This window comes from Pleurodeles waltl, chromosome 8 (assembly GCF_031143425.1).
Source record: "Pleurodeles waltl isolate 20211129_DDA chromosome 8, aPleWal1.hap1.20221129, whole genome shotgun sequence".
NCBI lineage: Eukaryota > Metazoa > Chordata > Amphibia > Caudata > Salamandridae > Pleurodeles > Pleurodeles waltl.
The window spans coordinates 1,402,603,684-1,402,628,349 of NC_090447.1; the positions used below are offsets into that span (position 1 = coordinate 1,402,603,684).

General features: G+C 45.9%; 1 protein-coding gene across 2 annotated transcripts in view; it reads right to left on the reverse strand.

The window, feature by feature from the left end:
- The window catches only part of LOC138248680 (trifunctional purine biosynthetic protein adenosine-3-like), a 329,279-nt gene that overhangs the window by 245,283 nt on the left and 59,330 nt on the right, over positions 1-24,666 (reverse strand). For both annotated transcript variants that reach the window (XM_069202471.1, XM_069202472.1), the window contains 2 exons: positions 12,409-12,583; positions 2,877-2,988 (listed from right to left, as the gene is read on the reverse strand). In XM_069202471.1, coding sequence (XP_069058572.1) covers positions 2,877-2,988; positions 12,409-12,583 — 287 coding nt within the window. The remainder of the gene's footprint in view (positions 1-2,876; positions 2,989-12,408; positions 12,584-24,666) is intronic.

Below are 24,666 nucleotides of genomic sequence, written 5' to 3' on the forward strand. Positions count from 1 at the left end.
CCAAGGGGTCTCTTCAGCGATGCAGGCAGGCAAGGGGGGGGGGGGGGGGGGCTCCTCGGGGTAGCCACCACCTGGGCAAGGGAGAGGGCCTCCTGGGGGTTCCTCCTGCACTGGAGTTCCGATCCTTCAGGTCCTGGGGGCTGCGGGTGCAGGGTCTTTTCCAGGCGTCGGGATCTGAGAGTCAGGCAGTCGCGATCAGGGGGAGCCTCGGGATTCCCTCTGCAGGCGTCGCTGTGGGGACAACTTTGGTTACTCACAGTCTCGGAGTCGCCGGGGAGTCCTCCCTAAAGTGTTGTTTCTCCACAAGTCGAGCCGGGGGCGTCGGGTGCAGAGTTGCAAGTCTCACGCTTCTGGCGGGAAACGCTGTTGTCTTGAAGTTGCTTCTTTAGAAACAAAGTTGCAGTCTTGGGTGAACAGGGCCGCTGTTCTCGGGAGTTTCTTGGTCCTTTTAGAGCAGGGCAGTCCTCTGAGGATTCATAGGTCGCTGGTCCTGGGGAAAGCGTTGCTGGAGTAGTTTTCTTCCGAAGGGGGGAGACAGGCCGGTAGAGCTGGGGCCAAAGCAGTTGGTGTCTCCGTCTTCTCTGCAGGGTTTTTCAGCTCAGCAGTCCTCTTCTTCTTAGGTTGCAGGAATCTGAGTTTCTAGGTTCAGGGGAGCCCTTAAATACAAAATTTAAGGGCGTGTTTAGGTCGGGGGGGGGTTAGTAGCCAATGGCTACTAGCCCTGAGGGTGGGTACACCCTCTTTGTGCCTCCTCCCAAGGGGAGGGGGTCACAGTCCTATCCCTATTGGGGGAATCCTCCATCTGCAAGATGGAGGATTTCTAAAAGTTAGTCACCTCAGCTCAGGACACCTTAGGGGCTGTCCTGACTGGCCAGTGACTCCTCCTTGTTTTTCTCATTATCTCCTCCGGCCTTGCCGCCAAAAGTGGGGCCGTGGCCGGAGGGGGCGGGCAACTCCACTAGCTGGAATGCCCTGTGGTGCTGTAACAAAGGGGGTGAGCCTTTGAGGCTCACCGCTAGGTGTTACAGCTCCTGCAAGGGGGAGGTGACAAGCATCTCCACCCAGTGCAGGCTTTGTTACTAGCCACAGAGTGACAAAGGCACTCTCCCCATGTGGCCAGCAACATGTCTCGAGTGTGGCAGGCTGCTAAAACCAGTCAGCCTACACGGCTAGTTGGTTAAGGTTTCGGGGGCACCTCTAAGGTGCCCTCTGGGGTGTATGTTACAATACAATGTACACTGGCATCAGTGTGCATTTATTGTGCTGAGAAGTTTGATACCAAACTTCTCAGTTTTCAGTGTAGCCATTCTGGTGCTGGGGAGTTCGTGTTTGACAGACTCCCAGACCATATACTCTTATGGCTACCCTGCACTTACAATGTCTAAGGTTTTGCTTAGACACTGTAGGGGCACAGTGCTCATGCACTGGTGCCCTCACCTATGGTATAGTGCACCCTGCCTTAGGGCTGTAAGGCCTGCTAGAGGGGTGACTTATCTATACTGCATAGGCAGTGTGAGGTTGGCATGGCACCCTGAGTGGAGTGCCATGTCGACTTACTCGTTTTGTCCTCACCAGTACACACAAGCTGGCAAGCAGTGTGTCTGTGCTGAGTGAGGGGTCCCCAGGGTGGCACAAGATATGCTGCAGCCCTTAGAGACCTTCCCTGGCATCAGGGCCCTTGGTACCAGGGGTACCAGTTACAAGGGACTTACCTGGATGCCAGGGTGTGCCAATTGTGAAACAAAAGTACAGGTTAGGGAAACAACACTGGTGCTGGGGCCTGGTTAGCAGGCCTCAGCACACTTTCAATTCAAAACATAGCATCAGCAAAGGCAAAAAGTCAGGGGGTAACCATGCCAAAGAGGCATTTCCTTACAATTAGGTTTAGGGATTTAATTGGCAGTGAAAATAATAGGTAGTTCACTGGAGTATGAGTGGTTTGTAGAATTCTAAACTCATTAAGTATGTTTAGTCCAGTTTATCCAAAGCACTTCCAAGGTATGACAACTGCAGAGAGTTTAAAAATATTTTGCAAGACTGTGGAAAGAGATGAAAGGCATACGGTGGGAAGGCGAAAGGGAAGGGAACACTTTAGAGTCAGAAATGAATAGCTACAGATGTACTGTGTTCTTGTTTTATATGCATTTATGCAAATTTAAGTTGGGTAAGTAAAAATATTTCCACAATATGGTTTCTGTTAAGGATTTGTAAAGTGTATGGCTGCCCTAGCAGCACGTCACAGTGATAAGTTTTTTCTTTCTTCTAATTTGCAGGTCTTCAGTGTGTGTGTGTGAAGTATGCCTGTACATCCTGCACTTACAAGGCACAGAAGGTACAAGCCCTTAGTGCTAAAAATAGGTTTAAACAAAGGAAAACACACCCACTGGAACTAGATCTTAAAGTAGCAATTTTAGGTATTATGGACAGCTGGGAAATTACAGCAAGCTCTAAAGGCCCTAGGGGAGACAATCTCTACTGTCCAAGTGAGACACTGCAGGGAAATGGAGGAGCAGGAACCCCACCAATCCCACACACTTGCGGATGGAATAGGGATATGGACAACTGTGCGTCAGGAGAGAAAACTGTTTCTACAGCATGTGGACCTCTGAGTAAATATCTGAGAATTTGGAGTTTGTGGCAGCAAAGAGTAGGCCTCAGTTGGTAGGGATGAGGGAAAAATCGTAGACATCTCTCAATTATGAGACTTCTACCTAGATACTCGGTCTAAACAGGACGGGAGATGTGAAGGGCCAGAATGAAACAAGTGTGATGTATTACACTTCACATAATAGATCATGTTTGATTATATGTGCAATAACTATATTGATCAAAAAAAAAAAAGAAAAGGAGTTGAAAAAGATGAAAAAACAACTAACCTGCATGATCTCAAGTACTGCTTTGCAGGCCACCTCTTTATTCTCTGCAACAATCACACCTTTCCCAGCAGCCAGACCGCTCGCCTTCACAACAAGCGCAGGAAAATCTGCACTGTGATCAGAAGACAGACAAAAGTGTGAAAGCAAGCACAAAATTGGAATCTAGTCAAATACACATTTGGAGGCAACATATGCTCCAATAAATACACGGTCCATCAACGACCATAGCTCTGGATGAACTTTGACCGAGGCCCAGCTTTTCCTATTTGCGGCCAGCCAAGGTTTCGAAGTTCTGTACAGCAGAAACCTTTCTGAACGAATACATATGTTTGGTAGTACTTACATGGTACAGAAATGAAAATGTCACTTACCCAGTGTACATCTGTTCGTGGCATCAGTCGCTGGAGATTCACATGTTCTGCATAGCTCGCCATCTGGTGTTGGGTCGGAGTGTTACAAGTTGTTTTTCTTCGAAGAAGTCTTTCGAGTCACAGGACCGAGTGACTCCTCCTTCTGTCTCCATTGCGCATGGGCGTCGACTCCATCTTCGATTGTTTTCCCCGCAGAGGGTGAGGTAGGAGTTGTGTTGTAGTAATAGTGCCCATGCAATGGAGTGACTAAGTATGTACCTATTTAAGGTTAAAATAATATATATACAAATGTACAAAGTTGAAGCGAACTTCCGAACTGCTACAGGCTCCCGGGGAGGTGGGTGGGCACATGTGAATCTCCAGCGACTGATGCCACGAATAGATGTACACTGGGTAAGTGACATTTTCAGTTCGATGGCATCTGTCGCTGTAGATACACATGTTCTGCATAGACTAGTAAGCAGTTATCTCCCCAAAAGCGGTGGCTCAGCCTGTAGGAATGGAAGTGGTTTGAAATAATGTTCTTAACACAACTTGACCTACTGTGGCTTGCTGTGCGGATAGCACGTCTACACAGTAGTGCTTGATGAACGTGTGTGGCGTAGACCATGTGGCTGCCTTACATATTTCTTGCATTGGGATGTTTCCTAGAAAGGCCATGGTAGCACCTTTTTTTCTGGTTGAGTGTGCCCTTGTGTAATGGGCAGTTGTCGTTTTGCTTTAAGGTAGCAGATTTGGATGCATTTAACTATCCATCTGGCTATACCTTGTTTTGATATTGGGTTTCCTGCATGAGGTTTTTGGAATGCAATAAATAGTTGTTTAGTCTTTCTGATGTTTTTCGTTCTGTCAATGTAGTACATTAATGCTCTTTTGACATCTAATGTATGTAGTGCCCTCTCAGCTACGGAATCTGGCTGTGGGAAGAACACTGGTAGTTCCACTGTTTGATTTAGGTGGAACGGTGAAATAACCTTTGGTAAAAATTTAGGATTAGTCCTTAGGACGACTTTATTTTTGTGTAGTTGTATAAAAGGTTCTTGTATTGTAAACGCCTGAATTTCGCTTACTCTTCTTAGAGATGTAATGGCGATGAGAAATGCAACCTTCCAGGTTAGGAACTGTATTTCGCAAGAGTGCATGGGTTCAAAAGGTGGACCCATGAGTCTTGTTAAGACAACATTTAAGTTCCATGAAGGAACAGGTGGTGTTCTTGGTGGTATAATTCTTTTAAGGCCTTCCATGAATGCTTTAATGACTGGTATCCTATATAGGGAAGTTGAATAGGTAGTCTGCAGGTATGCAGATATTGCCGCAAGGTGTATTTTAATGGAAGAGAAGGCTAGGTTAGATTTTTGTAAGTGAAGCAAGTAACCCACTACATCCTTTGGAGTTGCGTGTAAAGGTTGGATCTGATTATGATGGCAGTAGCAGACAAACCTCTTCCATTTACTTGCATAGCAGTGCCTAGTGGACGGCCTTCTGGCTTGCTTTATGAATTCCATACATTCTTGGTAAGTTGTAAGTGTCCGAATTCTAGGATTTCAGGAGCCAGATTGCTAGATTCAGCGATGCTGGATCTGGATGTCTGATCTGTTGGTTGTGTTGTGTTAACAGATCCGGCCTGTTGGGCAATTTGATGTGGGGTACTACTGATAGGTCTAGCAGTGTTGTGTACCAGGGTTGCCTTGCCCAAGTTGGTGCTATTAAAATGAGTTTGAGTTTGTTTTGACTCAATTTGTTTACCAGATAAGGAAGGAGAGGGAGAGGAGGAAAAGCGTAGGCAAATATCCCTGACCAGTTCATCCATAGGGCATTGCCTTGGGACTGCCTGTGTGGGTATCTGGATGCGAAGTTTTGGCATTTTGCGTTCTCTCTTGTTGCAAACAAGTCTATTTGAGGTGTTCCCCAGAGTCTGAAGTAAGTGTTTAGAATTTGGGGGTGAATTTCCCATTCGTGGACTTGTTGGTGATCTCGAGAGAGATTGTCTGCAAGTTGATTCTGGATCCCTGGAATAAACTGCGCTATTAGGCGAATGTGGTTGTGAATTGCCCATCGCCATATCTTCTGTGCTAGAAGGCTCAACTGCGTTGAGTGTCCCCCCCCTGTTTGTTTAGATAATACATTGTTGTCATGTTGTCTGTTTTGACAAGAATGTATTTGTGAGTTATAATTGGTTGGAAAGCCCTTAATGCTTGAAAAACTGCTAGCATTTCTAGGTGATTTATATGCAGTTTTGTTTGATGTACGTTCCATTGTCCTTGAATGCTGTGTTGATCGAGGTGTGCTCCCCACCCTGTCATGGAAGCATCTGTTGTTATTACGTATTGTGGCAGTGGGTCTTGGAATGGCCGCCCTTTGTTTAAATTTATACTGTTCCACCATAGAAGCGAGAGGTAAGTTTGGCGGTCTATCAACACCAGATCTAGAAGGTGACCCTGTGCTTGTGACCATTGTGATGCTAGGCACTGTTGGAAGGGCCTCATGTGTAGTCTTGCGTTCGGGACAATGGCTATGCATGAAGACATCATGCCTAGGAGTTGTAATATCTTTGCTTGTATTGTTTGTGTTGGATACATGCGTTGTATGATCTTGTTGAAATTTTGAATTCTTTGTGGACTTGGAGTGGCTACTCCTTTTGTGTCTATTATGGCTCCCAGGTATTGTTGTACTTTGCACGGCAAAATGTTGGATTTTGCAAAGTTGACGGTGAAACCTAGTTTGTAGAGGGTTTGTATGATTTGATTTGTGTGTTGTAAGCACTTTGTTAGTGAATTGGTTTTGATTAGCCAGTCGTCTAGATACGGGAATACATGTATTTGCTGCCTTCTGATGTGTGCAGCCACTACTGCTAGACATTTTGTAAAGACTCTTGGTGCGGTTGTTAAACCAAAAGGCAATACTTTGAATTGGTAATGTATTCCTTTGAATACGAACCGTAGGTATTTTCTGTGAGATTGATGTATTGGTATATGGAAATACGCGTCTTTGAGGTCTAAGGTTGTCATGTAGTCCTGTAGTTTTAGCAATGGTAACACCTCTTGTAGCGTGACCATGTGAAAGTGGTCTGATTTGATGTAGGTGTTTAGTATTCTGAGGTCTAGGATTGGTCTCAGTGTTTTGTCCTTTTTTGGTATTAAGAAGTACAGTGAATAGACTCCTGTGTTTGTTTGTGTGTTTGGTACTAATTCGATTGCATTCTTTTGCAACAGTGCTTGAACTTCTATTTCCAGAAGTTCGGAATGTTGTTTTGATAAATTCTGTGCCTTTGGTGGTATGTTTGGAGGGAATTGTAGGAATTCTATGCAATAACCATGTTGGATAATTGCTAAGACCCAAGTGTCTGTAGTTATTTCCTCCCATGCTTTGTAATAATTACCTATTCTTCCCCCCACTGGTGTTGTGTGGAGGGGGTGAGTGACATCTGAGTCACTGCTTGGTTGTAGGGGTTTTGGGGCTTTGAAATTTTCCTCTATTCCTAGGGAATTGCCCTCCTCTGTATTGGCCCCGAAAGCCTCCCCTGTACTGTCCCTGGTAGCTGGACGGTGTTGCCTGCGAGGTGCTGGCTTGTGTGGCCTGACCCCGAAACCCCCCTCTAAAGGGTGTCTTGCGGAAGGTGCTGTAGGTTCCTCTGTTCTGCGGGGAGTAGAGTGCGTCCATGGCTTTAGCACTGTCAGTGTCTTTTTTAAGTTTTTCGATTGCCGTGTCCACTTCTGGTCCGAACAGTTGTTTTTTGTTGAATGGCATATTGAGCACTGCCTGCTGTATCTCTGGTTTGAACCCAGACGTTCTTAGCCATGCGTGCCTTCTAATGGTCACAGATGTATTAATTGTTCTTGCAGCTGTGTCTGCTGCGTCCATAGAAGATCGTATCTGGTTATTTGATATGTTCTGTCCTTCCTCAACCACCTGCTTTGCCCTTTTTTGTAGTTCCTTGGGTAGATGCTCGATGAGGTGTTGCATCTCATCCCAATGGGCTCTGTCATAGCGCGCAAGTAGTGCTTGAGAGTTAGCGATGCGCCACTGGTTTGCAGCTTGTACTGCGACTCTTTTCCCAGCTGCATCGAACTTGCAGCTCTCTTTATCTGGGGGTGGTGCATCCCCAGATGTGTGGGAGTTGGCTCTTTTCCGAGCTGCTCCTACTACGACGGAATCTGGTGGCAGCTGTGTGGTGATGAAAACAGGGTCTGTAGGAGGTGCCTTATATTTCTTTTCCACCCTTGGTGTTATTGCCCTACTTTTGACCGGCTCCTTGAAGATTTCCTTTGCGTGCCGAAGCATACCTGGCAGCATAGGCAGGCTTTGGTAGGAGCTGTGGGTGGAGGAGAGGGTGTTGAATAAAAAGTCATCCTCGACTTGTTCTGAGTGGAGGTTTACGTTGTGGAATTGTGCTGCTCTAGCCACCACTTGAGAATATGCTGTGCTGTCTTCTGGTGGTGAGGGCTTTGTTGGATATGCCTCCGGACTGTTGTCCGACACTGGGGCGTCATATAAGTCCCAAGCGTCTTGATCCTGGTCACCTTGGCTCATGGTGGTGTGAGCCGGGGAATGTGACGGAGTTTGCGTTGGTGAGACGTTAATTACAGGTGGAGGAGAGGGTGGCGGAGTCACCTTTTTCACCATTTTTGTTTGTGGCGCCTGGTCTGTTTGAAACTCCAGTCTCCTTTTTCTCCTAATAGGGGGAAGGGTGCTTATTTTTCCTGTTCCCTGCTGTATGAAAATACGTTTTTGCGTATGGTCCACTTCGGTGGATTGCAGCTCTTCCTCAATATGCTTTCGCATCTGAGAGGACAGTGATTGCTCCTCTGTATAAGAGCCTGGACCTGGGTCGGTTACGGGTTGTTTCGGCACCGAAACCCTGCCTGTATCTTTTTTCGGCTCAGAGGTGGCTTTTTTCTTTTTTGGAGTCGAAACCTCTCGGCGTCGATCTTAGTCGGTGCCGCTGTCTCGGCGTCGAGCCGTTTCTACACCGCTATCTCAGTGTCGTTGCTTTTCTCCAGCACTTTCTCGATCCCGAGAAGGCTGCGTGCCGGTGTCTCGACCGGAGTCGGACGATCTCGGCACTGTTTGGGCCTTTTTCGGTACAGATGGTCGGTCACCGAATTTATGGGTGGAGCCATGGCCTGGTGGCAGTGGCGTCCCCTGGGCCTTGTCACTTTTCTTATGTGTTGTTTTCGACGTCTTACTCACGGCTCTTTGATCGTCGAATTCCTCGGAGTCCGATTCGTGGATCGAAAAGGTTTCTTCTTCCTCTTGTTCCTCGAACTCTCGGTGCGCTGTCGGCGTGGACGCCATCTGAAGTCTCCTGGATCGACGGTCACGGAGTGTCTTTCGGGACCGGAACGCGCGACAGGCCTCGCAAGTCTCCTCACTGTGCTCAGGTGACAGGCACAGGTTACAGACCAAATGTTGGTCTGTATACGGGTATTTGTTGTGGCATTTGGGACAAAAACGGAACGGGGTCCGTTCCATCGGCGTTGTTCGACACGCGGTCGGGCCGACCAGGCCCCGACGGGGGATCGAAAACTACCCCGAAGGGCACCGGAGTGCGTCGATCTTCGATGCGGTGTTGAATCTAACTACGCCGATCCCGAACGCAACAATACCGACAAAAATCTTCCGATATTTACTAACTTTCCGTTCCGAAACTCGGAGCGACAGGAACACGTCCGAACCCGATGGCGGAAAGAAAACAATCGAAGATGGAGTCGACGCCCATGCGCAATGGAGACAGAAGGAGGAGTCACTCGGTCCCGTGACTCGAAAGACTTCTTAGAAGAAAAACAACTTGTAACACTCCGACCCAACACCAGATGGCGAGCTATGCAGAACATGTGTATCTACAGCGACAGATGCCATCGAACACATTGTTCTATCTACACATGGTTAGACTTCCAGTTCGTCCACTCCAACTTCACTCTGTCTCTGAACTCCCCTCCCCAGTGAAAATGGGTCCAATATTTTAGAAGTTTTACAGCTTAAGAAACTGAAACTAACCTTCCCTAAAGCAAATGCCTTGGAGAATGAAAAACTGGAGCTAGAGAAAATGTGGCTAGTTCATGATGAGAAACAGAGAAAAGGAGTAAGAGTGGTGATATGGGGAAAGGTTGGGCAGCAAAAAAAACGTTTGAGCTACAAAAAAAGCTAAGGTTGAGGAACTGGATTTATAAATCAGCAGTTTGCTCCAAACCCTGGTTCTACCCAGGCTACTATACCTTTTTGTAACTATATCCATGTCCCTCTTCAGATCACCTTTAGCATGCTCAAAACTCAACTGATCAGATTAGCAAGGGCTGACAAATAGCCAAGGATTGTTTGGGACAGGCTCACAGGCTCACTTTGCTCCATATCGGCACCAACCGGTACCTTACATAGCAAATACTGCAGACGAGATGGCTAGTATCACCCCGATCCCACTTCAGTCACGCATTGGCACACCAGCCCTTACTCCTACAAGAAATACTGCCACCGCTATATGTACAATCAGAGCATGGGACAGATTATGGAAAAAGGCAGGTCATGACATAATATACTCCTCGCACCTGCCCTAGCATGAGGCAAAGTTGATTTCTCAGCTGAATGCTAGGAGAATCAGACAATGTGGGATATCCACAATGGTGGCACATTTCTCAAACGAGCTGAACACACATGGGACCACCCACACCCTCAGGCATATTTTTATATTACCAACTACTTGGGCATGTAAATCAGCAATCCTAACTTTCTTTACAGAGCCTAGCCACTTCAAGGCATTGGAACATCTACTGGTTGCCACACACAAGACATATCTGGGCTATAACATACAACACAGGAGGATATGCTCATGGGGCGCAGAACGGGCGTCTAGAACGGGGGGAGGAAATGGGCCGACTGGTGTCAGAGTAGTTGTGGAAATTGTGTTCTACACAGTCCAGTAGGATCTTCTCCATTAGCATGTTGCGTATTATACATTACAAATTCCTCCAAAGAGCATACTATACTGCTAAGGGCACTTTGGAAGTTCAGTCTGAGAGAGCACTCAAACTGCACCAGATGAAGACGCGCAGAGGCCTGAGTGCTTCTCCTGGTCCTACAGCCAAATAGAAATGTACCTGTGCAAAGAGACGTATGCCCTATCCACTACAGTTGAATGTGAAATTAACGTAGATCCCAGGCTTGCCATACTGGGCTGGATGCAGGAAATCACCAAACCACACAAGAATATTCTTTCCTTGGCATTACTACTGGCCATGAGATATGTAGCCTGCTGCTGGGCCAGGGAGGAGGTCTCCCTAAATTCGAACAGTGCCTCAACTCCATTTTCTATTGTATTGATCAGCTGTAACGGCATGCTGACTTTGAGTCACCATCCACCAGGCCTAGGGACATCTGGGGCTATCTAAAGCCACACTTCACCACCCTAAGCAGTAGCTCGTCTACAGTCAAGAATGGTGCTGATCCCATGAGTTTCTGTCTGCCAACCTGGCTACAGATGGTATACACTGGCCTATAATTTCATATTCACATGAAGTCATATATGCAATATGCCTTCTGAGTAAGCACTCTGCCTTTAAAGTGTTTGTGTATGATACACTTTGTCATGTACTGACAAGTTGTGAATGCTAAAAGGAACATCTTTCAAGAGAAAAAGGTTAGCTCCTATCCACTCAGGAGGTTCTGTAACAATATACCACCTCCAAGACTTTCAGTCCTCAAAGAGATTGGGCACCCCTTTACAAAATGGGTGTCAGACATCTTTGCTTGGCAGAAAACGTTTAGCTGGCTTGTGCAGCTCGGAAAGTAGGGCCTGTAGAGAAGGCCATGGCTCTACTAAGTCATCCTCACTTAAGAAGAAACTAAGTCATTATAGAACCCTGTGATACTAAAACTTTGTAGTCTAACTGTACAAAAAAATGCTGAGATCGGGGGTAGGGGGACAGCCAAGAGTAAGAAAAACTTTAACGATCAAGGACAAGTAGATGAGGTCTATCTTGAAGCAGAAAGAAATTGCAACGGCTGGTTGACCGGTATTTAAGCAAATTATTTCAATTCCTTTTCCTGGCTGAATATGTGAGGGATGAGTGTTCACAAGCTTTCAGAGACTATCTTGATGACCTAAAAGAAACAGACCCCATCATCTCACCATAGCTGCGTACAAGTGTTGGCCAACAGAGGTGGACAAAACTATCAGGAATTTCATAGCTCCAAGCACAATCTGGACAAGGGCACCCAACAACACAACCAAATACCTTAAAAGAATGGCAGAGAAATTTCCCAGTAGATACCCAAGTGGAATGTGTCCTATGAACAGGGCCAGAGAGAGGATGTTGGGAGACACTTCCTTTAACTTCAGTTCTAAGACCAGTGTTGCAAGGGAGCGAAGCACATGGCTGAACAGTGTCTATTGTCTCTATTTTTAGTTTACTTTTCAATACTCAGGGCACCAAACAGGGATCAGATGAACTGTCCATCATAACAATGGACATCTAGGAAGCCAATCCAGGGTCACTGTAACATGTGCACCCTAAACACAATTTGCTTTACTGAGATGGCCCATATTGATGGCAGAAAGGTTCCTATATGTAGGGTCATGGTCCTGCACTCTGTGCCAGCAGGACCATGATGGTGAGAACCTAAAAAAGTTCAGTACCACAGCTACAGATATGGGCCTGGCATAATGTGGTGACCTCTTTGAGATACCAGGAAAGTCATGTTGAATGTAGATGGCAAGAGACAAGATTGGCATAGAATGTATACTGGGAGATGACTAACTCACAACAATTGTGCTTGTTGATTTGTTTCTTCCTCCTGCTCATATGGGAGAGTCAGTGCTTTGAGATATGCACTAAACTTTAGCTATGCCGCAGGGTACCTCAATGAGGGTTTTAGACTTGCCTCAGCTGTAAGCTATTGAACATGCGCTGTGTTGGACCTCCTCTAAAGCACAATAAGGCCACTCCAGCCTAGAAAGCCAGGCAGCCTATCGCACTCTTATGGAAGTGTGCATTATCTGGTATCAAAAGTCTTTTACTGTCAGCTGCATCAAACTCATAAGAACAGCAGGCGTCCAGTGAATCTGATCTTGCAATATGCATGACAACCTACTTTCCTGATTTTGCAATTTGCTGGACAACCCACTTTCCTTTTGAGCTTAGAAAACTGCCACATCACATGTGACTTACCCATTAATAAACCGGAGTGCTTCTTCTGGATCAGTGAAAGACTTCCATCGGGCAGTTGGTATCCCATGCCGGTCCATAAAATCTTTGGAGAAGCTTTTACTCGCCTCAAGCTGCGCTGCTTTTGCTGTGGGGCCAAAACATCTTACACCAGCTAACGTCAAGTCATCGATGATGCCTAATGAGAAAAGTTGGAGTAGATTATCTGCAGCACCAAAAGGATGAGCAATAAAATACCACTCAGATACCACTACACAAGCAGAATCACACAAAATCAAGCAGAGGTAAATAAGACAAATTTACTCTATATGAACTACTAGGTTAACATTAAAAAGATTTACACAAAAAAAAAAATCACAATGATAGTTCACGGGAGGAAAATGCCACTTCACTTCTATGGCATATTAAAGTTAGTGTTTCAAGCTGGATATGGGAATTTTTTTCATTTCAGCAACACGTTTTTGAACACAGTTGAGATAATTGCTATAACCTTCAAATTCATTGTTCCCTCACTAAGCGTGGGCCTAGTTTATGGCACTGTCTAGAAGTTTGTACCTAAATGATTTTATATTTAACAACTAGGTGCTATCTAGAGTTGTCTGGAAGGTGTACACCAAATTAACCTTGAAATGCTAGCTTGTTCCCACAGAAAGATACACAGATGTAGTATCAGATGAGCTGCTTAATGCTGGACAGAGCAATGCCCCTTTCAAACGTGCACAGCGAAGGACCCCGTTCAATCAAAACAATGCTGAAAATAAAGCAGAAGGCCATTCCTGCAAATTAGCCTTCTGTACACAGACCAATGGGTACGCTGCACGAGAGATCACTACACATACTATCCTGGAACGTAAAAATGTTGGAGAGCAGGATCAAGAGGAACGTGGTACTACAATATTTGATGGGGCACTAGCCTGATTTTGTCTTCCTGCTGGAAACCCATCTTAAAGGCACATACTACAAGGCACTGGATAGGTTTGGCAATGTCCTGCTGGCGCACAGGGTCTACACAATAGATTCTAGAGGAACTCGGATACTGGTTAGAAACACCATAACCTTCATTCCGCAACGCACGTGGAGTGATCTGTCAGGCTGGTTTGTGGCACAATCAGGGAGCTGGCAACATTTGCTCTGTATATGTCCCACGCCACACACCACTACGCTTCCTGATGTCAGTGCCCTGCTATTGAGCATGCCACCGGGTATCCTCATATTGGGGGAGACGTGAAAGTGGAAGCTGACCCAGGTATTGACATGACGAGCCGGGCAGTGCCGCCGGAGGTGCTCAGACCCTTGCCAGCATTCATAGAGGAACAGGGCCCGATGGACCTATGGGGTGACCCCAATCCACTAATATGTCAGTTTACCTACTTCTCTGCTGCACACAATATATTTTCCCATCTTGATAATATATTTACATAGCGACTGCATGTTGACTAGTTTAGACTGAAACACAAGGCACTAGGCCCATCGGACCATTCACCGGTGGGGATAATGCTGAGTAGCCAGACGTGGGCTGTGTGGTAATCATCAGACTGAACACTTGTAACTACATGATAGGGCCCTGAGGGGACAGCTGGGTGAATCTACTTTCAAGAGAAAAAGGTCTTGTCAGAGGTGTTTGACAGTCCTAAATGGGCAGCGTTCTCCATCATAGAGGGGGGGAGAAGGAGTGACAGGCCCACTGCGAGACACTCGAGCAAGAAATTGAGGGACTGGAGGCACATCTCCTTAATGGAGAAGATGCGGACCTCAAACACCAGCTCTACCTCAAACAGAATGAAATGCATGAACTGGCAGAAAAGGTGCCAGTGCCTACGACCTAGCCACCCTACACCAACTCTACAACATGGGCAATAGGGCGAGCAAACTCCTGGCGTGGTTGGAGAGGTGAGACCGGGGTCGAAACTGGGTTCTGGAGATTCCGGACCAGGCAGGTATGGTCAGAAAAAGTAACTCCAATATTGTGGAGGCCTTTGCTACATACCATAAAAGTGTTTACACTTCCACTAGGTGAGGATTTAGAGGCCCTCCTCAGAGATATTTACCTCCCAGAGCTATCTGATGAAGAAAGGGGAGCCCTAAGCAGGGACCTGACAGCTACGGAAATAGAAAAGGCAATTAGGGATCTTCAATCAGGGAAAGCAGCAGCCGGTGGAACCCTACAAGGGCATGGCAACTAAATTATCAGGGCACATGTTGGCCATGTTTAGGGAGGCAAAGGAGAGGGACAGCTTACCGAAGGACCAGCAAATGGCTAGTATCCTAGTGATACCCAAAAAGACCGAATTGGCGACGACTGTGCCTCCTTCCGGCCTATATCCCTACTTAACTTACAAGCCAAAATACAGGCGAAAGTGCTAGCCATTAGGCTACACAAAGTGATCATTACTGTGATTCACCCAGACCAGTCAAGTTTTATGCCACACAGGGGAAAAGGACTCAACCCGAGACACCTCTATGGTGTGCTGCACATGACTCGCAGCAAGCACTCTGAGCAGGCAGTGGTACTGTACTTAAATGCCAGAATGGCGTTCAATAGCAATGAAAGAAATTACATATTTGCAGTCCTTGACCAGTTGGGATTCGGCCCCAAATTCTGCAGCTGGGTGAGGGTCCTGTCACAGGCCTTTTGCCTTTTTGAAGAGCATGAGGCAGGGTTGCCCACTGTCCTCCATGATCTTTGGCTTAGCCCTTGAGCTACTTGCGGCGTGGTTACATCAAGATCCTCTGATATAGGAGGTGAGTGGTGTCGGGGAGTGGACAGAGCGGATATTGTTGTATGCTGATGATGTGCCTACCGGGCCTCGCAACTTGTTGTGGTGAACGACTGGGTCTTTGCAGACCAAGCCAGCACTTACGAGTAGATAGAGACGCAGAGATACCCATGGGCTATTCAGTGATCTTTTATAGGCGTGGGAACGCACTGCCGACTCACACACAGACAGTGGTCGGTGTGTGGTGGGGTGTCACGAAATTCCTGGGCTGGGCCAAAAAGCTGACAGAGAAGACACCTCTATGGGATAGAGACCTGTTGAATGAGGTAGGGGACCTACAGGGTTTTTCCAAATGGGACCTGATAGGCATAGAATACCTGGGCGATTTATGAAAGGTGGTCAATCTGAGACTCTTCAGAAGGAGTAAGGGTTGGAGGTGACACAGCAGTTAAGGTACATATAGGTGGGGCATGCCCTTAGGATGCATATAGTGGATGGAACGCCACTGGCGGAGGCAGCGCCGCTAGAGGATGGCCTCCTTCTAGACCCTATGTCGGAAAAGGCCATCCCCCGTCATAAAAAAAGATAATGAATTACACTCCAGGCACATTGCAGACTTTGAGGGTGGGAGACAGATGAAGGAAAATTAGAAGACGGTGACTGAAAGGTGGCATAACAGAGCCTGTGGGTTGTAGCAATTAGGGCTGGGTTCAGGTTAGTCCAACTTCGCACCCTACGTAGGTCATACTACTCAAGAACACTCCTGCACAAAATGGGAAGGGGTGACTGCGCTTTGTCTGAGTGGCTGTGGTTAAGAGGGCTCCTTTTTCCACATATTATCAGCCTGCCCCGATCATTCTGACCTATTGGGAAGGAGTAACATGGATAATGATGCAGGTACAAAGTTCCCACTAGAAGCGAAATGGCTTCTGCTTAATATATAGTGGGTGAACTAGCGTTGCTCTGGTATCAGAAACTGTGGTTAACAGTAGGAGCAGAGGGGAAGTCAAACAAAATGTGGCAAGTGTGTGGGGAGCCCCTACGTCCCCCAGGGTCACAGACTGGGAACTGGACATGTCATGCCAGCAGGCAGAGTGGGTGGTGTATCAAAGCAGGGGGTGGTCACAGAAGTGGGAAAAGGTTTGGCACGATTAGCGAACTTTTTGTGCATACTAAAAATGCCAAGGTTAGTGCGGGTGGAGGCAATAAGCCCCTGCAATGCTCTGCTTCTGACATCTGTTGACTGTGTCTCTCTAGCATTTTGTTCTGATTGAAATGCCCTGAACGTATTGATGATACTATATTGTACAACTTCCTATTGAGAAGACTGCATGGCTGTTTTGTTTCTGGTTTTTGTTTCTTTGTTTTCCAACAAGATGAATAAAACACAATTTAAAAAAAAGAAGGCCAGTCGACCAAGTCCATGCACGACAGAATAGAGAACATCTAGGAACACTTAGTACTGAGTTTTGCTCTAATAGCAGCTTGATAACTTGTGAGCGCTAAGATCATGACACCAAGTGATGCTCTGAAGTAGAAATAGTGTTGGTGAGCCCTCTCAATACCACATATGAAGTTCACACATTATACCCAACGGTAAAAACAAAAACTAATTTGTTAAAAGCAATGACTTAAACATAAAAAATTTAAACAGTTTCAATTGCGATGCAACAATCCCTCTGTAATTCAAGAGTACCTCTGCACTAGAAATATCCAGAACAGTTAATTTACTTTGTCAAATTTACTCACCTGAAGCCATGTTGTGGGCCCTGAACTAATTGACAGATTTCCACCAGCAAAGAAGCACAATCTAGAACCAGTAGATGTTGGTGCTGAGGCAAGGAGAGTTCAGGGTTTTATTGTTAAACTTTGTCTTCAAAAGCCTGGAGAGTGTGCCCAATGTAAAGTGAGTGGAGCAAAGGGCAAATATTGAACCTCTTATCTTGAATAAGCCAAACAAGAGTACCAGGAGAAAAAGTAGGGGTTGTTTGCTCTATTCAAACTACTGGCAACTCAGCTGTGACTTCGCACACGGACATGGGGCCAAGAGTGCAGGCTAAAGGAATAGTCAAACGTGGCCACTGTGAAGACCAACCACTTATAGGATCTTTTCTGCTCAATACAGCTTGAGTGGGAGTAAGTGCAATATCAATCCTAAGACTTTGGAATTCTGCTTCAGTTCCTGGTGAGCATTTTATTCGCCCACAACTATCCTTCCGTCGTGCACAGATCGAAGGATGCTAAGAACGAATGTACTCCAGCCAGATATTTAAATACAATGGGTTCAGCAACCCCAATCCATACGAGATGCCTGATAAATGTTTCTATCACTGTAGACTTGAACAGGCTCCTCTATAATATACAGTTACTTAAAGACCTAGCCCAATACCTCAGTGGAAAGTCTGAAGCTTTTGTACCCCAGCTGATATATCATCGCTCATTTAGACCTTTGTGCTAGAGTAGTTAATTAATTCTCTTTATCTTGTCTGGGCATTACAAATGTTTTCTCTTGAAACCTTTGTTAACTGTGGTAGCATCTTCCAAACTCCACCTCAAAACTTCCCCAGTAACTCTTGCTAGGTCAACTCTTGCCAGGTTACCAAGTAGGAAGTCAAGTGCAACATAGTTTTCGTTTGTTTCAGTGTGTCAACAGAGGACTGCTGGTTCTGTGGAGGCTTTTGTATTGGTCTTTTCCAGAGCAATGGTGCAGTTATTCTAGCTTATACCTACTGTTCCTTTCAGCTAGGCAGTCGCAATCTGTCTTGCTTTGTCAACAGCTGTTCGTTGCTGGCATTGTTTACTACTAGTATTGGCTTTGCTGTTACTTGTAGAATTGCAAAATAACATTCTAAGGTGTCCACCTATCATTCTTAACTTTGTCAATTCTTGCTTACAATGTGGTTTCACAAACATTTGCAATGTTAATACCGGCAGGTAGCGTCTCAGGGGAGGCAGAGGATAAGGAGAAGTGGCGGAGGGCGTTTTTCAGAGAGGGTTACAAGAGGCAGTAGTGTTTAGTGCCTGAGAATGGGAAAGAGTAACTGCCAACATGTCTGTGGGGCAGGGGGAGAACACCAAGATAACATGAATGACTTAACAGGTGGGGAGAAAAATAGGAAAGAAAGAAAGAAAGAAAGAAAGAAAGAAAGAAAGAAAGAAAGAAAGAAAGAAAGAAAGAAAGAAAGAAAGAAAGAAAGAAAGAAAGAAAGAAAGAAAGAAAGAAAGAAAGAAAGGCAGGCACTCACACCAAGTGCTAAATCTTAAATGCCAGATACAGAATAAGAAATTACAAGCTTTGGCAATGCAATGGGTCTCGCGTTTGCTCGAGTCAGAGCTATTAGCGGTGTAAACTCCTAACCAGACTTTTCTTGCCACATAAATTGAAAATGAAAAGTAATACAGTTTCACATAAGTGAGTTGATTCAAAGCGCCATGGCATGAGCGTGAAGGAGACACTCAAAAGGAAAAAAAGAGGTTTGCTCGCAGTCAAAAGTATCAGCAAAAGTGCAATAAGCCATGTAACAGAGGCGGTGTCCAAGGCGGTAACTAAACAGCCCCAAGCAGGGAGAAACGTAAAGTATTTACCAACGAAAATAAAGGCTTTTTCAAGGGCAAGCCCATGAACGAGTGATAGTGATGGGCGTGGTTACAAGCCCAGATACGTACCAACACGTCGGAAAATCAGCGCATGCGCGCTGCTACACTCGACCTAAAGATGTAGTTCCCTGACGTCAACAGTGGAACCTATTAAAAAGCAGGATGGAACCTAAATGATTCAGGGAATAAACAAACATAACGAGAGGGAGGAACGCCAATGATTCAGGATCAGTAAGGCCCTGCAGCATACTGGAGGATTTGAATCTTGTACCTTTTATTTCCTTTATTAATCTTCATTTAGCTGTAAAATACTGGCTGCCTCACAGAAGGTACGTGTGGAATACTTTGTTTCAATGCTTGCACTGGAAGAAATGGACTGAGTCTTTAAAGCTATCACACAAAGGCCGATCCTGTTGAAAATGTATTAACAGCCTTCACAATTCAAGACCCTTAACCCCAATCCTAAAACACACTGTGTAGGAAGTTGGCTCTGTATGTGCTATTTCAAAGTAAGGAATAGCATGCACAGAGTCCAAGGGTTCCCCTTAGAGGTAAGATAGTGGCAAAAAGAGATAATACTAATGCTCTATTTTGTGGTAGTGTGGTCGAGCAGTAGGCTTATCAAAGGAGTAGTGTTAAGCATTTGTTGTACATACACACAGGCAATAAATGAGGAACACACACTCGGAGACAAATCCAGTCAATAGGTTTTGTTATAGAAAAATATATTTTCTTAGTTTATTTTAAGAACCACAGGTTCAAATTCTACATGTAATATCTCATTTGAAAGGTATTGCAGGTAAGTACTTTAGGAACTTTGAATAATTACAGTAGCATATATACTTTTCACATAAAACACAAATAGCTGTTTTAAAAGTGGACACTGCAATTTTCACAGTTCCTGGGGGAGGTAAAGTATTGTTAGTTTTAGCAGGTAAGTAAATTACCTACAGGGTTCAGTTTTGGGTCCAAGGTAGCCCACCGTTGGGGGTTCAGAGCAACCCCAAAGTTACCACACCAGCAGCTCAGGGCCGGTCAGGTGCAGAGGTCAAAGAGGTGCCCAAAACACATAGGCTTCAATGGAGAGAAGGGGGTGCCCCGGTTCCAGTCTGCCAGCAGGTAAGTACCCGCGTCTTCGGAGGGCAGACCAGGGGGGTTTTGTAGGGCACCGGGGGGGACACAAGTCCACACAGAAAGTACACCCTCAGCAGCGCGGGGGCGGCCGGGTGCAGTGTGCAAACAAGCGTCGGGTTCTCTGTAGGTTTCAATGGGAGACCAAGGGGTCTCTTCAGCGGTGCAGGCAGGCAAGGGGGGGGCTCCTCGGGGTAGCCACCACCTGGGCAAGGGAGAGGGCCTCCTGGGGGTCACTCCTGCACAGAAGTTCCGTTCCTTCAGGTGCTAGGGGCTGCGGGTGCAGGGTCTTTTCCAGCCGTCTGGACTTTAGGTTCAGGCAGTCGCGGTCAGGGGGAGCCTCGGGATTCCCTCTGCAGGCGTCGCTGTGGGGGCTCAGGGGGGACAACTTTGGTTACTCACGGTCTCGGAGTCGCCGGAGGGTCCTCCCTGAGGTGTTGGTTCTCCACCAGTCGAGTCGGGGTCGCCGGGTGCAGTGTTGCAAGTCTCACGCTTCTTGCGGGGATTTGCAGGGGTCTTTAAATCTGCTCCTCTGTAACAAAGTTGCAGTTCTTTTGGAGCAGTGCCGCTGTCCTCTGGAGTTTCTTGTCTTTCTTGAAGCAGGGCAGTCCTCTGAGGATTCAGGGGTCGCTGGTCCTTGGGAAAGCGTCGCTGGAGCAGGTTTCTTTGGAAGACAGGAGGCAGGCCGGTAAGACTGGGGCCAAAGCAGTTGGTGTCTTCTGTTCTTCTTCTGCAGGGGTTTTTCAGCTCAGCAGTCCTCTTCTTCTTGTAGTGTCAGGAATCTAAGTTCTTAGGTTCAGGGGAGCCCTTAAATACTAAATTTAAGTGCGTGTTTAGGTCTGGGGGGTTAGTAGCCAATGGCTACTAGCCCTGAGGGTGGGTACACCCTCTTTGTGCCTCCTCCCAAGGGGAGGGGTGCCACATTCCTATCCCTATTGGGGGAATCCTCCATCTGCAAGATGCAGGATTTCTAAAAGTTAGAGTCACCTCAGCTCAGGACACCTTAGGGGCTGTCCTGACTGGCCAGTGACTCCTCCTTGTTTTTCTCATTATCTCTCCTGGACTTGCCGCCAAAAGTGGGGGCTGGGTCCAGGAGGCGGGCATCTCCACTAGTTGGAGTGCCCTGGGGCATTGTAACACGAAGCTTGAGCCTTTGAAGCTCACTGCTAGGTGTTACAGTTCCTGCAGGGGGGAAGTGTGAAGCACCTCCACCCAGAGCAGGCTTTGTTTCTGTCCTCAGAGAGCACAAAGGCTCTCACCGCATGGGGTCAGAAACTCGTCTCTCAGCAGTAGGCTGGCAGAGACCAGTCAGTCCTGCACTGAACAATTGGGTAAAATACAGGGGGTATCTCTAAGATGCTCTCTGTGTGCATTTTTTAATAAATCCAACACTGGCATCAGTGTGGGTTTATTATTCTGATAAGTTTGATACTAAACTTCCCAGTATTCAGTGTAGCCATTATGGAGCTGTGGAGTTCGTTTTTGACAGACTCCCAGACCATATACTCTTATGGCTACCCTGCACTTACAATGTCTAAGGTTTTGCTTAGACACTGTAGGGGCATAGTGCTCATGCACCTATGCCCTCACCTGTGGTATAGTGCACCCTGCCTTAGGGCTGTAAGGCCTGTTAGAGGGGTGACTTACCTATGCCATAGGCAGTGTGAGGTTGGCATGGCACCCTGAGGGGAGTGCCATGTCGACTTAGTCATTTTCTCCCCACCAGCACACACAAGCTGGCAAGCAGTGTAACTGTGCTGAGTGAGGGGTCCCTAGGGTGGCATAAGACATGCTGCAGCCCTTAGAGACCTTCCCTGGCATCAGGGCCCTTGGTACCAGTTACAAGGGACTTACCTGGGTGCCAGGGTTGTGCCAATTGTGGAGACAATGGTACATTTTAGGTGAAAGAACACTGGTGCTGGGGCCTGGTTAGCAGGGTCCCAGCACACTTCTCAGTCAAGTCAGCATCAGTATCAGGCAACAAGTGGGGGGTAACTGCAACAGGGAGCCATTTCTTTACACACTGCAAGGGATCTCATAGGACTAGACAAAGACAGAACAATCTACAAGAAGCAAAACCACCCCAGACAAGAGAACTTTGAATGTTTTTGCCATGCGAGAGGTGGAGCATCTAAGCTGGTAGGAACTGGAGATGGGGCATGGCTTTCAGGCCATCACAGACTGATGTAACTTGAAGGAACACTGAAGGCGATTGGCTGGAGTCAGACTAGCCACTTCTACCTGTGGAAAAACACACAAAGTCGATGCAGAAATTTTGAAATCCTTAATGGATTTCATTATTGCAGACCCTCACAAGCTGAAAATCCACTTTCTGAAGGTATTTCCTGCTCACATGGTGGTCATCAGGTGATATCAGCACTTTAGCAGGTGACTGTGCAAAGTGTTCTGCTACCATATGACATACAATGGCACTGAATGAGTCTGCATTTCTGGTATCCTGGTAAAAGGTATCTTGAATCTACTCTTAAATCCTTTTAAGTCATAGGCACAAACTAGCAATATAAGGTCCAATTGCAGGTAATCCTCACTAACCAGGAAAATTGATGCTCAGTCTGCAATAAAAAATAAATGCCTTCCAAGCCTCCTTGACTCCTCTACAAAGCAAGCGACTAGAGTCAAGAGTTATAGAAGCGGAAGTCATTTCATTTGAATCTGGATAGATCAGCATTTGCTAGTACCTTAAAAAGAGTTGGTGCATCGTGACATGGGGTCCTTGCCACTCCAACTCAAAAGTGAAATGCCTACGAGGTACTGAAGTTATTGGGATAACTATGATGTGTGCCTGCAGGCACATGGGCATATACAAGGACTTCAAAGGACAACCTTTAACTATATGAATGTGGTTAGTGTGCAGGTCAAAGGGGTGCTTGATCTAAGTGTAGCAAGGCAAACCTTGGGATGGCCAAGTGTGGCTTAAGGAAGAGATTCCTACGCAGATAAAGTCAGGAGGGCAGGGCAGCACAGTGCTTCAGTAGGGCACAAGCTTTAGTCTGAGCTTTGAGGAATCTGGAAGCACTCAGCTCCACATACATCAAGTACCACAGCAGGGTCTGCACTCTGGTCTATGCAGTTCTTCTAGCCTATAATGACTAGCCCTTTCAGTTATGTATTAGCACACTGCCTAATTAGCATGTCTATATTGCTGAAACTGTCCATCTCTTTGCTTCCTCTAATCCCATCACAATCACATGGCAGCAAAATGTGACTGTCAATAAAGAAAATGAAATAAATATGGAACATGGCTATATTCTAATATATTTCGCTACATTTCATTAAAGATTATCATTAAAGTATGATAAATACTAACAAAAGAATAAAAAGAAATTAAAGAATCTGAGAAGATAAAAGCAAAGGCAATAAAGGCATGGGTTATTTCTCTAAAATAAAATATTTTTGTTTTGAAAAAGCTACATTACAATCCTAGCAAAAATATATTAAGTAGTAAGCCAATTTAATCTACAGGAGTACTAAAATAAAGCTTAATAGAAGTTTAGAAACCTCATTCTGTGACATAGGTTTGACAATATTATCTGATGGATTCATTAGAGGTAAGCAAAATAGATGTTATTATGACTGTGTATTGTTAAAGCATAAACACCATCTATTCTATCGTTAGTGTAAACGCCATTCTACCAAGTAATATGACAGATTAGCTTAATCTGTTAAATAAGAAGTCACATGCTAAAGAGCAAACTATAGTAGCAATTATCAAATCCATTTATTTCACAAGGGATTAGTGTACAAGACACTAACAATTATACTGGGAAAAGAAATCAGAACTACTTAACTGAAAACGTTCATGAAGAATGTTACTCAGGAGGTTTACATAATATTTTCACATTACTACAATAAAATGACATGTATAATAAATCTAGATGTGCCAGGCATGTGCACTTCTGGATGCGAAAAATGTTTTTGCATTGCGGAAGCAGGGAATAGCTCAATTTAATCAAATTTGATAGACAATCAGGAAACTATTGGGGTAAAAGTAAGCATGCCTTTATTCCCACTGCCCCCCAGTGAGATGACCCTAAAATAAACAGCTGTGGTAATGGCTACCACAGAGCTTGTTTCCCCAAAAAAATGTTTTGAAGAGGAAACAAATTACACAGGTCACAAAATCACACCCACTAGGGAGATACTCCTGCCAATACATCTTTTCAATGAAGATGTGCTCGGTACAAGGAGTCCTCCTTCCTGTGTCATGTCAGAGGGAGGAGCTTAGTGTGGAAAGAAACAAAAACAACAGAAGACGGATGGAATGCAGAACAAATCAAACATTCACCCTCAGTCACAGTTCTGGGATTAATCCATCAGTTTTTTTGCTTGCCATGCCATTCCAGCTCAGACCCAGCCATAGGCAAATCAGTCTTGACCCTGTTCCCCATTGGAACAGTCCAGCCCGAACTGCCAGGGCAGGTCCTCCCTGGACCAGAAACAAGCATCCTGGGACCGGTTTCAGGTTATCACCCTTCATCAGCCAAGTTAGCTTGAATCTGGTGGCATAGCAAGCACGGGACCCACGTCTGGCCATACCCTTTCCACTTGGGGTGACAAATGCAAAAACAACAGAAGATGGATGGAATGCCGAACAAATCAAACATTCACCCTCAGTCACAGATCTGGGTTTAATCCATCAGTTTTTTTGCTTGCCATGCCATTCCAGCTCAGAGTCACCCATATGCAAATCAGTCTTGACCCTGTTCCTCATGGGAACAGTCCAGCCCGAACTGCCAGGCCAGGTCCTCCCTGGACCAGAAACAAGCATCCTGGGACCCGTTTCAGGGTATCACCA